The 13,037-nt window shown below is 44.6% G+C and overlaps 1 protein-coding gene across 5 annotated transcripts in view; it reads left to right on the top strand.

Annotated features, from left to right (window-relative positions):
- Positions 1–13,037, top strand: part of BIRC6 (baculoviral IAP repeat containing 6) — a 240,121-nt gene that overhangs the window by 114,512 nt on the left and 112,572 nt on the right. For all 5 annotated transcript variants that reach the window (XM_066595893.1, XM_066595891.1, XM_066595890.1 and 2 more), the window contains 6 exons: positions 1,261–1,517; positions 1,599–1,707; positions 2,312–2,533; positions 4,204–4,984; positions 9,926–10,069; positions 12,718–12,847. In XM_066595893.1, the coding sequence (XP_066451990.1) occupies positions 1,261–1,517; positions 1,599–1,707; positions 2,312–2,533; positions 4,204–4,984; positions 9,926–10,069; positions 12,718–12,847 (1,643 nt within the window). The remainder of the gene's footprint in view (positions 1–1,260; positions 1,518–1,598; positions 1,708–2,311; positions 2,534–4,203; positions 4,985–9,925; positions 10,070–12,717; positions 12,848–13,037) is intronic.

Genomic DNA, 13,037 nt, shown 5'->3' with positions numbered 1-13,037 from the left:
GTCTGGCTGGTACACATGCGCAGTACAGATTTTGCTGTGCCGTCGCTCGGCGGTGGCATGGGTTCCGTGATCTTCCGCAATGATTGTGGATCAGACGCAGGTCGGACGGCTCCCATTGACTTTAATGGAAGCCATCTGCACAGAATCGGCCTAAAAATAGAGCATTCTGCTACTTGTTTTCCTTCACGAGTGGAAAATCGCTATTGATTTCCGCTTGTGTGCAGGAAAAATCGCACTTCCATTGCATGCTATGGGCGGTATTTGCTGCGGAATCTGGAGGCGGATTCCGCAATGCAAATGTGCCCGTGTGCAGATGGCATAAGAGGAGACTTATTAAAGGTAACCCATTAGCTCATGCCTTCAGTCCTAACTGTATCCAGCATATTGTAGAGCCGAGGAGCTGAGCAGATTGATATATAGTGGTCCTATCAGTGACTACTAAGGCTGCTGAGTTTTATGGGGTTCTAATGCAGTCTATGTATTAAGGAGACTAGCCTGTTTTTTTAAGATTGACAGCCTCTTCTTAGGCCATCAATGTTAAATCACCCCCACAGTTAGCTGTCTAAAGGGGCCAAGATATCTTGATTGTTTGCATGGGTCTGCACTGTACAGCGCCATACTTTTAGTAGCAGCTGTTTGGTATTGCAGCTCCATCCAACGGCTACGAGAATGCTGCATTGTGTAGAATGAAACAATGAAGAGGCCACAACACTTGTCCAAGCATCACAGCCCCTTCTAACACCTGATCAGCGGGGATCCCAAAATGTTGGAGTCCCACCCGTCTAATATTGATTGCCTAACCTAAGGATTGGTTTAAAGAAGACCCTAGATAATGCCTGTAACTTCTACCCCCCCTCCCCCTCCCCCTGAAGGATTGTGTGCATAAGATCAAACCTGTGGTGTTCCTAACCCATAACCTCTCTAAGGAAGAAAGAATTTTGGCTGAATCCTACCCTGTTTCACTGAAAATAAGACCATCCCCAAAAATGAGACCTAGCATGATTTTTCAGGATTTTTGAGGACTCTTGAAATATGCCCTACTCCAAAAATACACCCAAGTTACAGTTAATAAAAAAGTCAATTTAAATGGTGTCCAGTTGGCTATACATGTAAAAAAAGTAAAAGCTTTTGGAGCCAAAATTAATATAAGACCCTGTCGTATTTTTGGGGACACAAAGTAGTTCTGTTATGTTTTGTCCCCACATGAGTCACTAAGTCACATTTTGTTTTTTCTTTGTTTTTGTCTTTCTCTTTATCAAGTATTGGCTGGTTAAGGCTTTTACATCATTGCCTCACTCATATCAGTGAACTGGAAGCAATGATGGCAAGCGCTGCAGCACCCACAGCCAATCTGTTACAGACATGCGCTGCCTTACTGATGTCTCCGTACTGTGGCATGCATTCACCCAACATTGAGGCCGTGTTGGTTAAGATCGGGCTTCAGTCTACCAGGATAGGACTTCGCCTTATTGATATCCTTCTGCGCAATTGTGCTGCATCTGGCAGTGATCCTGCAGGTATGTCGCTGCCCTTTAAATAATGCACAAATAATAAATGTTCTAACAAATAAATACAAATTATTCAACTTTTTTTAACAGATTTAAATAGCCCTCTGCTATTTGGAAGACTTAATGGTTTGTCATCAGATTCCACAATAGACATCCTTTACCAGTTAGGGACTACCCAAGACCCTGGAACCAAGGATAGGTATGAGATCCTCCTGGACAGGTTTGCTTATATGTAGGAATGAGTTTTGTAGCCAGGTGAAAACCCTTAACTCATTCGTTGCCAGACACAGGCCTATATACAGTATGTATTTGTAGTCTATGTGTAAGAATGGTTGCACATCTGCATCAGAAGCTCCGGTTGAAGGTTCTATCACTGCATGCAGTGCTTTTTCTTCCATCTAAAAGCCAGGCAGCTGAGCGGAAACTGAACGACCCCTATTATAGTCAATGGGGTCAGTTTGGCACTGGTCAGTTCCATCCTGCGAAGAAGTGTTTGGCCACAGGGATTCTCATTTCTTGCTCCCGAACAGAGCAGAAAAGCGGAACCTTCGTTGCTGGTGTGAGACCACCCTAAGCTAATTGTTGGCATCAGTCTGTGTGTGTGTACGTTTTTAGTTTCATTCACTATGGACCATTATGTTAGCTTTCCTGCATTTACAAACGTGGGGGAAGGGAGTTTGTAAAATCCTAAACTTACTTTGTGAGGCGCGATCAGTTAAAAGATAAAAGATGAGTAGCTTAATGACCAGAGTGTAGTTTATCTGAAGCTGATACCGCTTTCTTTCTGCCTTGGATTACTACAGAATACAAGCTCTGTTGAAGTGGGTCAGCGATTCTGCGAGAGTGGCTTCATTCAAAAGAAATGGACGTAGCACTTTCAATCCACCAAACAATTCAACAAGAGAGTTTGGTCTTCTGATGCCATCCCCTTCTCATTTGCACTGTGTAGCCGCCATCTTGTGGCATAGTTACGAGCTTCCTGTGGAATATGACTTGCCTGGTTTGCTCAATCGAGATCTATTTGAGTAAGTATATTACTTTATAATCTTGTTGTTTTACAAATCCGTGTCATCCCATATCAGAGACCGAGTCTAATATACAGTGTTAATAGTAAAATATTTGGAAATGAGACCAAAAAAAGTACCTTATTTTATCACGATGTCCAGACATTCTTTTACAGCCAGATTTTTTTTTTTTAAAGAGGTTGTACCATAATTACAAGTTATTCCCTATCCCCAGGATAGGGAATAACTTGCTGATTGGACCCTCACTGATTCTTAGAACAAAGGTCCCGTTTCCCCCTTCTTTCGTCACTGTGGGATACTTCTCCCACTCTGTGATGTCGCACTGGCATAGCATGTGCGTTTGGTGCTCCATTCGTTTCAGTCGACCTGACGGAAATACATGAGCGCTATGTCACTTGGGTATCTCCAGTAGTCCCATTGAAAAAAAATGGAGAGGCTGTGTATTTGCACAACAGCCACTTCATTCACTCTCCTCTTCACTGCAGGAAGTGCATTTAGGAGGAAAGGTGGACACGAGACACCCATTCTCTGAATGAGTAAGGTTATAGGGGCTAACTTGTAATTCTAATGTAACCATTCACCACTTCCTACCCCAGTACGTAAATGTACATCCTTGCTGGGAAGTAGTTCCTACAAATAGACATACATTTACTCCCATGGATGACACGGGCTGCGCTTCTGAGCCCGCACCGTGTGCAGCAGGAGCTGGCTGTGACTGACAGCCAACTCCCTGCAGGGAGTGGTGAAAGCTTCAATCCCCACTGGTAACCTTGTACATGCTGCGATCCATGTTGATTTCGGCATGTAAAGAGTTCACAGAGGGAGGGTGCTCTCTCTGTAATGTCATTGGCTTTATGCCATGTAATCGTGAAGGATCAATGGGTTGCCATGGTGTCCGGGTCTGCTATAGCTTATGATCGCTATGTATAGTAGTAATGCATTAAGTACAATTGCAGGGATATAATGAATGCGGTATCTACCCTGAAATGGTACTAAAAAAAATGAGTTAATCTCGCTAAAAAACAAGCCATCACAGAACTCAGACGATGGAAAAATGTAAGCAATGGGACCCTGACAGCAGTGATGCAAAAAACAAAAATAACCAAAAAAAAGTGCAAAAGTGACTTAATTGGATTTATATGTTCTCTCCCTCTCATCAAAAGATCTCCCCTGCCAATCTGTAGAGCGCTTTTCATTGTATTGGACATTATTATGACAAGCATATCATTATTTTTTACTTATATATTTAACGGAAGGTATGCATTTTCGAATTTTCTTTCGCACTCGCAAATACGAATTGTGTATTTCGCGGAAGAAAAATCGTAGCATGCTCTATTTTACCACGAAATCCATGCAGTTGGCCTGCATTGATGTCAGCAGCCCATATGCAATTAACATCACTAAGCGGCAGTGTGGGAAATGCAAACAATAAGAAAATGTAATAAAAAAACCCCACCTTGTACTGCACATGACTGCCTGCGAGCCTCCACGGTCATCCACAATACAGTTAAGTGAGGTACGTAGGGTCACCAGCTGGGCTCCCTGCCAGCTTCCGCTACAGGCCCTCCCGATGTGGAGTCTGACCCAGGCATGTGAGCCCAGCCTTAAGCATATATGGCTTAAACTTGTACAGTGAAATACGTTCTATAATACTCGTATCTGTTTTCCAGGTCCTTATATAAATGGTCGATGTCCTTACCGTGCAACATGGTCTTAAAGAAGGCTGTCGATGGACTACTATGCTCAATGTGTCACATCCACCCGAGTTATTTTTCGTTGCTCATGGGCTGGATGGGAATTACGCCTCCTCCAATACAAAGCCAGCACAGATTGTCTATTACGGATGATAGCAAGAAGCAAGACTTTAATGCTGCTCTGACGGATGACTCTAAAAATGCACAAGCACCTCTTGCACTTACGGAGTCTCACCTGGCCACGCTTGCTGCTTCATCGCAGTCCCCAGAAGCCATCAAGCAACTGCTGGACTCTGGTTTACCCTCACTTCTTGTTAGAAGCCTAGTTAATTTTTGCTTCAGTCACATATCGAATTCAGACTTTTCTGCCACCTCTGCAGACACCACGCAGGAGAGACTCAGGCGGCAGCACTCATCTCAGCACTTTAGTAGGATGCCAGTCACGGCGGACTTGGTGGCACCTATTCTCAGGTTTCTGACTGAAGTTGGCAATAGCCATGTTATGAAGGACTGGCTTGGAGGTTCTGAAGTTAACCCTCTTTGGACAGCACTTTTGTTTTTACTTTGTCATTCTGGTGCCAGCTCAACAGGTCATGTAAATGGTTCCCAGCAGACCAATTCTAGGTGCACTTTATTGAACTCAACTGCAGGAAACGGTCTCACCACCCAACAGAGAACGGCTGTGGAGAATGCAACTGTGGCCTTTTTCTTGCAGTGCATATCTTGTCATCCAAATAACCAGCGATTAATGGCACAGGTAGGAATACGGGCTCCAAAGGTTTTCTCTTCGTGTTATTTTTCTACAGGTCTGTTTTTGTGAGACATTGAAAAAGATTTAATGGAGTGAACAAAAAAATTCTTTTAGGCAGTTATGCAATTATCGTTTTTAAAAAAAGGTGTTCAAATTAGCGAAAGTCAATGATAATCGTTAGCCAAGAACTTCTGAGAATCGTTCGCTTTTCATTCATTTTATGCAGACATAAAAAGCATCGTTGGCTCATTCACTTATCGTTGGATATAAATAACTGATCGTTCGGTCCCTCACTTATACAACGACTGAACGATTCTCGTTTGAAGGAGCCAACGATTTATCTGCCTGTATAAACGGGCTGCGTGGGAGCGAACGAGCTAGCGCTGACATCAGTCGCTTGTTCAAACGAGAATCAGCTTGTCTTAAAGGACCCCAAGTCATGTTAGGAACAACTGGTCGTTATGTTGATTGTGAGATTTGCTGTGATTAGCGAAGAGGGTCTGTCACCATTCTACTAGTCCCTATATGGTCATAACTGACTAAACCGAGTCACCATGTGGAGAGACACATCCCCCAACTGGTAAGACCTGGCAGTTTCCATGCGTAGTAACAGAGGATCATAATGCGGTATCTACTAAAGTAGACATGCCAGCAGCACTGATAAATCATCTTAAATGATCGGGCCCATGAGTTTTACATTAAACACTTCTAGAAAAATCTGAATAAGCTCCCATTTTTACAATTTGTCTCTCCGCAGCCACCTGTGCGTCTCTATGTAGTTGGCAGTTGAGTTAATTCAGAGGCCTTAAAGGGGTTGTCCTGCGGCAGCAAGTGGTTCTATACACTTCTGTATGGCCATATTAATGCACTTTGTAATGTACATTGTGCATTAATTATGAGCCATACAGAAGTTATAAGAAGTTTTTCACTTACCTGTTCCGTTGCTGGCGTCCTCGTTTCCATGGAGCCGACTAATTTTCGGCGTCTAATGGCCAAATTAGCCGTGCTTGCGCAGTCCGGGTGGTCTTGTTTTCTCAATGGGGCCGCTCGTGCCGGAGACCGGCTCCTGGTAGCTCCGCCCCGTCACGTGCCGATTCCAGCCAATCAGGAGGCTGGAATCGGCAATGGACCGCACAGAAGCCCTGCGGTCCACCGAGGGAGAAGATCCCGGCGGCCATCTTCAACCGGTAAGTAAGAAGTCACCGGAGCGCGGGGATTCAGGTTTTTTTTTTAAGTCCCTGCATCGGGGTTGTCTCCTTTAAAGGAGTTGTCTCACTATTGACTTATCACCTATTCATAGGACAGATAAGTCTGACCGATGCAGGTGTCATCACTGAGAGCACCACCAATCCTGAAAACGAGGATCCCGTGTCCCCCCTCTTCTCTGCGGCATTGCAGCCACCGCCCGCAGTGACATGGAGCTTGAATGGAGCGACTGTTATGGGCGCACACTTCTGTTCCATTCATTTCACTAGAGCTGAATTGAATAGCAGAGGACAAGTACTTGACTGTCTCCAGCAGTCCATTGAAGATGAATGCTCTTGCATCTGCAACCGCTGCTCCATTCACTCTCCTCACTGCAGGATCATTGTACCTACGCAGTGTGGAGGAGAGGGGTAAACAGGACCCCTGTTTTTTGAATCGCTGATGGGACGGCCAACCATCAGACTTCTAGCACCTGTCCTGTGGACAGATAAGTCAATGGTGAGACAACCTCCTTTAATTCTAGCACAACCTACATGGCGAATCCTCCCCATCTTTATATAGTGAACTGTGGTCTCTGCATTCCTGAATGAAACACATTCTATAAAACAGCTAGTTGTGATTTTCACTAAAGGAGCATCAGGAGTCGACTTATACCAATGCCAACCTAAAGCGCAGGGTGCAGCCGTCTACAGAACTGTATTTGATCGCTGTCATCGTTCTAGATTTTCCATGAACATTTCTTCCGGTAATTTTGAGAAGCGCTGGCTATAACTTTTGTTCAAGAATTCGGCCGTTTCTGGCAACCCCACTGAAATTAATAAGTCAGGAAGGGTATCGCTTCACCTTAAGGAGAGCACCCAGAAGGTGTGTGTGATGAATCCATGCTCCATGCAAATGGGGAGATAGAGCAATACCTCTGCCTTCAAATAGGTGGCGCTGTGTAGGCATTGTGGCATCTTCCCTTTTACTGAAGTTAATGGAGTGGCAGTGTGCATGCCTGACGCTTCATTTGGTCAGGACTTTCGGGATCACTGTTCCTTAATCTCTTCATAAGGGATATCTGTTTTTTTAGTTAGTTCCTTTTAGAGTCCGCTTGCCTCAGTGATTACAAATTTAGGAAACGATCTGTGGTAACTTGCACTTGGTTTCCGTCATTCGGTCACCGTTCAAAGTTTGTTTATGGCTAAAAAAGTGCTTGCGAAGTCTTGTCTCACACTGACGTAATACCGATGTGTTTTGTAGCTTCTGTAAGTACCGTCCAGGTTGTGGCTATAATGAGCTGGACGTACAGCATTATAGCTGATAGTTCAGGTGATTATACCTATGGTCTAGCCAGGATCCGCCTGCAGGCTCCTGCTCCCGGACGGCGGCTCCCGCATCGGAGATCTGCCGCGGGATACCGCAACGCCCATGGACAGGCAGCCTAAGAGGCTTTTTGGGATTTGAAATTTCGTTTTTGATGTTTGACCGGATTATGATAACCTGTTGAAATTACCCGATGGGATGGTGTAGTAATGAGCAGCTTCAACAGGACAGATATTTATTGGAATATCCCCAGTACACTTCAAGCAGGAGTTTGATGGAGGCACTTAAAGGCGCTTCTCTAAAGCAGATTGTTAAAGGAGCGGTCATGTTAGTTTGTTTGTTTTTTAAGGAACTTTTCTCAAGACAGATTATCAGTAGTTGGTGGGGTTCTGCTCTGGACTAGAGATGAGCGAGCGTACTCGGAAAAGCACTACTCGCTCGAGTAATTTGCTTTATCCGAGTATCGCTGTGCTCGTCCCTGAAGATTCGGGTGCCGGCACGGAGCGGGGAGCTGCAGGGGAGAGCGGGGAGGAACGGAGGTAAGATCTTTCTCTCCCTCTCTCCCGCCCGCTCTCCCCTGCGACTCACCTGTCAGCCGCAGCGGCACCCGAATCTTCAGACCCGAGCACAGCGATACTCGGATAAAGCACATTACTCGAGCGAGTAGTGCTTTTCCGAGTACGCTCGCTCATCTCTACTCTGGACCCTGCAGAGCAGCTGGAGGTAGGTGGCACCATACGCTTTGCAGCAGCCGGAGATGGTATTGCAGGTATTGAGTTCAATGGGAACAGTGCCTGCAGTATGAAGCCCAGCCACTTCAAAGTGTACAGAGCTGTCTGCTTCTGGCTCTATACACACTGACAGCGGCCTGAAGCAACGGACCGCCACTGATTAATATTAATTACCTATCCTAAAGACAGGTCATCCATTTTTCAGACACGGATAGCCCCCCCCCCCCCCCCCCCCCCCTTAAGTCATAAACTAGAGGAGACAGAAACTAGTTCTCCATTCCTAATACTGAGCTCAGGTGGAAGAAAATGTGATTTTCACTGATCACCAATGTTTACGGTTTAAGGGGTTGCTGCACTTGTGAGAGAGACATATGTCAAACTTTTTAATGAATGAGGGTACGGCTGCTGAGACCCCCGCTGATTGCTAATCAATATGTCTCTCAGACATGTCAAGTGTTTCTGAAAAGTGCAGCTATTCTCAATATGTGAGCAGACCTATACCACAACCAAAATGTTAGATTTTTAGGAAATGGGTGAGCACTCGGGGAAAAAGCCCAGTTAAAAGTGACTATCTATAAGACAGGGAAACCAGATGTCAAGCAAGCTGGCAAAAATAAAAGCAAAAAGAAACCACTATGGTTTACTACAGAAGTAACCCAGTACGTGCACTTGGGATAGTTCAACCAATATTGGGTATGTTGATGTTGCACATTACAATTTCCCGCTTTTATTGTCATTTGGGTAATTAATCAACCAACAGGTTATCTTAATCCTGTCAAATATTAAAAACTACTTTTCAAAGCCAAAAAGCAGAGTGCAGATGGCGCTGCATGAAAGTTTGTATAAAATTAGAATGCGGCAAGACTTATTCTTAATGCTGCTAAAGCACAGAAGTCGTCCATGGAGGAGGAGAAAACTGTCTTCTGTTTAGTGAGAGAAAGAAGACAAACTGTAGAATTAATTTAAAAATTAGGAATGGGGGAAAGGCTGTCAATTGGCATTTGGATAGATATGGTACTTTTGTTCCGTATCTTCAGCATTGTTGGACTGCACTATCTGGTGCCCTCTTCCCCTTCTGCTGTTGCCACGCCTGTTGGAGTCCCTCTGTGGTGGTCCTTGGTGTCCAGTCACTACTTAATGTGCACTACACACCAGCAGTCAGACACTGCATGCTGCTGTCACATTGGCCACCACTGGGCAATCAGAGCAACGTGTGGTGTGTTGGACTTATGCTACGGCACCAGTGCTCGGTAAGAAGGGACACTGCCATCTTGGAAAGCACACAGGAGCCCCAGGAACCGGCAGATCTGCTGTAGAGGGGGCAGAATGGAGGACCATGAGCGATCTAACATCACAGTTCCTGCACACATTTTGTGAGTTGCTTTGAATATGTTAAAGATGTAAATAAGATTCAAGAGGGAAGTGGATTCCTTAGGAACAAGGGGGACAATTGTGAGATTAGTTGGGGGAAGATTAGAGGCAACATCAGGAAATACTATTTTACTGAAAGAGTAGAAGATGCTTGAAACAAACTTCCAGATGTAGTTAGAAAATCCGTGAGTGAAGGTAAGCACGTCTGGGATAAGATAAGTAGAAAGGAACGTCTATCAGGGCAGGTTCGATGGACCAAGTGGTCTTTTTCTGATGTCAGTTTTCTATATTTCTGTGTGCTTTATCTCATGTAACCCTCCGCTTGTGTTTACAGGTTCTCTGCGAGCTTTTCCAATCTTCTCCACAGCGTGGAAATCTACCAGCTTCTGGAAACATTTCTGGCTTCATCCGGAGACTTTTCCTGCAGTTGATGTTAGAAGATGAGAAAGTGACCATGTTCCTTCAGTCTCCTTGCCCGGTAAGTATCCTCACTGGAGGGTCTCTACTCTCTGGGTGGGGAGCTTCTGTATTCCTATGTAGGTTTCGTCTTGCTTTTCTAGGAAATACTTTACGGTCGGCTCTACTTCTATTTTGTTTCATGGGCTAGTGCCCTTCCAAGGTGATATCTGTAGCGGTTTTGTCTAGATCAGTGGTGTCAAACTAACTTGGGGGCCACATCAGTATTATGGTTGCCTTCAAAGGGCTGCCAGTAATTGTAAGACTGTATTTTAATGAAAACAGTAAAGGGGGCTTCTGACAGATCAGAGCAAGGTTCTAGTCAGAAATATTGGGGCACAAGTCCTACAACACAGACACTTGACTCTAAACTGCCAGGTAGTCAGAGAAAAGGAAAAATTAGAGAAGTTAGCAGAAAACGGTGAAAGGTTCCCAAATTGCTTAGGACAAAGTCCTTGTACTGCGACGCCCTCTCTGATCCGTGCAGCAGGCTCGCAGGAGGGAAAAGTCTGTCCTCTGCAGGATGGTAGTGAGGAGCAGCCGGGATGTACAAGCCACCTTATGATCTGAGCCCAGGTGGGCAGCGCTGTACTGCAGGATAGGCTCAGTGGGAGACGCAGACAAGGGATACACACCAAAGGCTTCGAGGACAGCAGTAATGGCGACCGCACTCAGTCCGCATGCACCAGACATCGCAGTGTAGGAACAAGATGGCGGCCACAATCCCAGTACCCACTGGCAGGGCCATGAATTAATCCACTGTCCGCAAGAAGGTCTTCACAGCACTGCTTAGGACCCTCCTATCTAGAAGAGGCTCTTTCTGTGTTTGGACCTCACAAGCCACATAAAATGATGTTGTGGGCCGGATTTAGCCCATGGACCTTGGGTGTGACACGTGGCCCAGATAATCCTGCAGTTCAGTTCTTTGTCATGCATTGTTGTGCACTGCCAGGAGATGTGTTGCTTTTATCATGTTTCTTATTTCAAAATCCAATAACTAGGATTTAGAAATTTTTTCCGATATACTTGCTAAAGCTACAGTGCTGCATTTCATGAATCCAGACTTCAGATGGCCTGGTCTCCAGTACAATCCAGATCTCAGAGGCCTGATGCCACCACTAGGGCTCGGCTCGGTCTACAGTTGTATTCTCCTCCCATTGACCTAAGTAGGCTCGTATACACGTCAGTCCTCTACAAACGCCAACAGTCAGTTTTTTTGACAAGTATATATGTGGGTAACAGTAATAAATTGGCCATAGAATCTCTGTTGCAGGAGTAGATTGCATCAAACCACCTATGCTTGTGACTTCCTGGAAGACATTGTTGCAAGTAGGTGTACTTTAATACTTGTCACAGCTGAAGGTTGCCACAATTTATCATCATTGGTGAAATGTAATGGGCTCTGAAAGGATTTCCTTGTTAGACTACATTCACATGGGCGAGAATCTCGCACGTGCGTTTTGTGCGACCCACAAAACTCGCACAAACGTACTCTATTCTTGTGAATGGACTTATTCAGATGCACAATTTTTGCTTTTTTCACCTCACAGCAATGCTGCGAGAGGGGAAAAATTGCAGCATGTCCCATCTTGTCCCATATTCTTTTCAATGGGACCTTTAAAGGCCTAGCATGATGTGCATGCAAGTGCAATCTGGAAACCAGTCACTAGGGTGCGTTGGCTCCGGAACGGAGCAGGAAAATGGAACCCCCTGAGCGCCGATTGAAATGAGCCCTGATGCCTTTATACGGTCCAGTAAGACTGCAGAACTGTGGTGTTTTCACTAAGATAACGGCACATTCACAAGAAAGTTCTGAAACGTGTCCATCTATCCTGTGACGGCAGTGGCATGGGTTTGATCTAAAATGAGAAATGGACCACCTGTAAATTAATGTGCACACATACAGTTTAATAGGATTAAAATCCGGCATAGTTCAGCCTGTACGGAGAAGGTTTTCCTCTTGCAAGCCACTGATCGATCTTTGTACTGTCCAGCAGATGGCAGCACGCACTTAAGAATCAAACCACAAATATAGTTGCCAGCGAGTGCGAATGCGGTTATCGCAGTAGATACCTCCAACAGTCAGATAATATCTGACATCTTCCTGTTCTTTTCCGCACACATGATCCTTTAAGGAGTGAATTATTTGGAAGGGAGGATATAATAATCGCATCTGAATAAACTTTTGAATGTGTCTCATATAAAGCTCCAACGTTTTGGTATATTTATTATTTTAGAGCTGTATATAAAACCACAACAGACTGCGCGTTCCTGTACACTAAAATAAAACCTGCTGTGTGGTATATAGGTTTTTTTTTTTTTACTTTTATGACCAATGAGCAACTTTACAAACATTGGAGCCTTTCAATGGAAGTAGATGTTGGAAAATCTTCCTATATTATACATCTAATAAAAGGCACAGAACTGTAGATGACTTGTCATTGGTCAGCTTTTGGGTGCACATGCAGTGTGTAAGTGTCTGGGAAATAAAGTTTTTAAACTTGAATCCATGAACTTGCTTCCAGCCATCCAGTCTCTACTTAAAGTGTGTGTGTTTGCATATATATATATTAGTAATTATATTAATAGTGTGTGTATATGTAGTAGTTGATTGGTTGTGTCATTTGTATGGAAGCACGTCAGTAACGGATCTCATCATGTTTTCCTTAGTTGTACAAAGGCAGAATCAACGCTACCAGTCACATCATTCAACATCCCATGTATGGAGCCGGGCACAAGTTCCGCACACTCCACTTGCCTATCTCTACCACACTGGCGGAGCTTCTTGACCGGGTCTCTGGTAAGACAGATGTGTATCAGTCTCCTCTGTGCTGTGTATTTCCCTGATTTCTGGAATTAAAGGGGTTGTCCCGCGGCAGCAAGTGGGTCTATACACTTCTGTATGGCCATAATAATGCACTTTGTAATGTACATTGTGCATTAATTATGAGCCATACAGAAGTTATAAAAAGTTTTATACTTACCTGCTC

Source organism: Eleutherodactylus coqui, chromosome 3, assembly GCF_035609145.1.
Source record: "Eleutherodactylus coqui strain aEleCoq1 chromosome 3, aEleCoq1.hap1, whole genome shotgun sequence".
Taxonomy (NCBI): Eukaryota; Metazoa; Chordata; class Amphibia; order Anura; family Eleutherodactylidae; genus Eleutherodactylus; species Eleutherodactylus coqui.
Note: the sequence above shows the minus strand (reverse complement) of the source record. Positions and strands in the feature narration are given on the sequence as shown.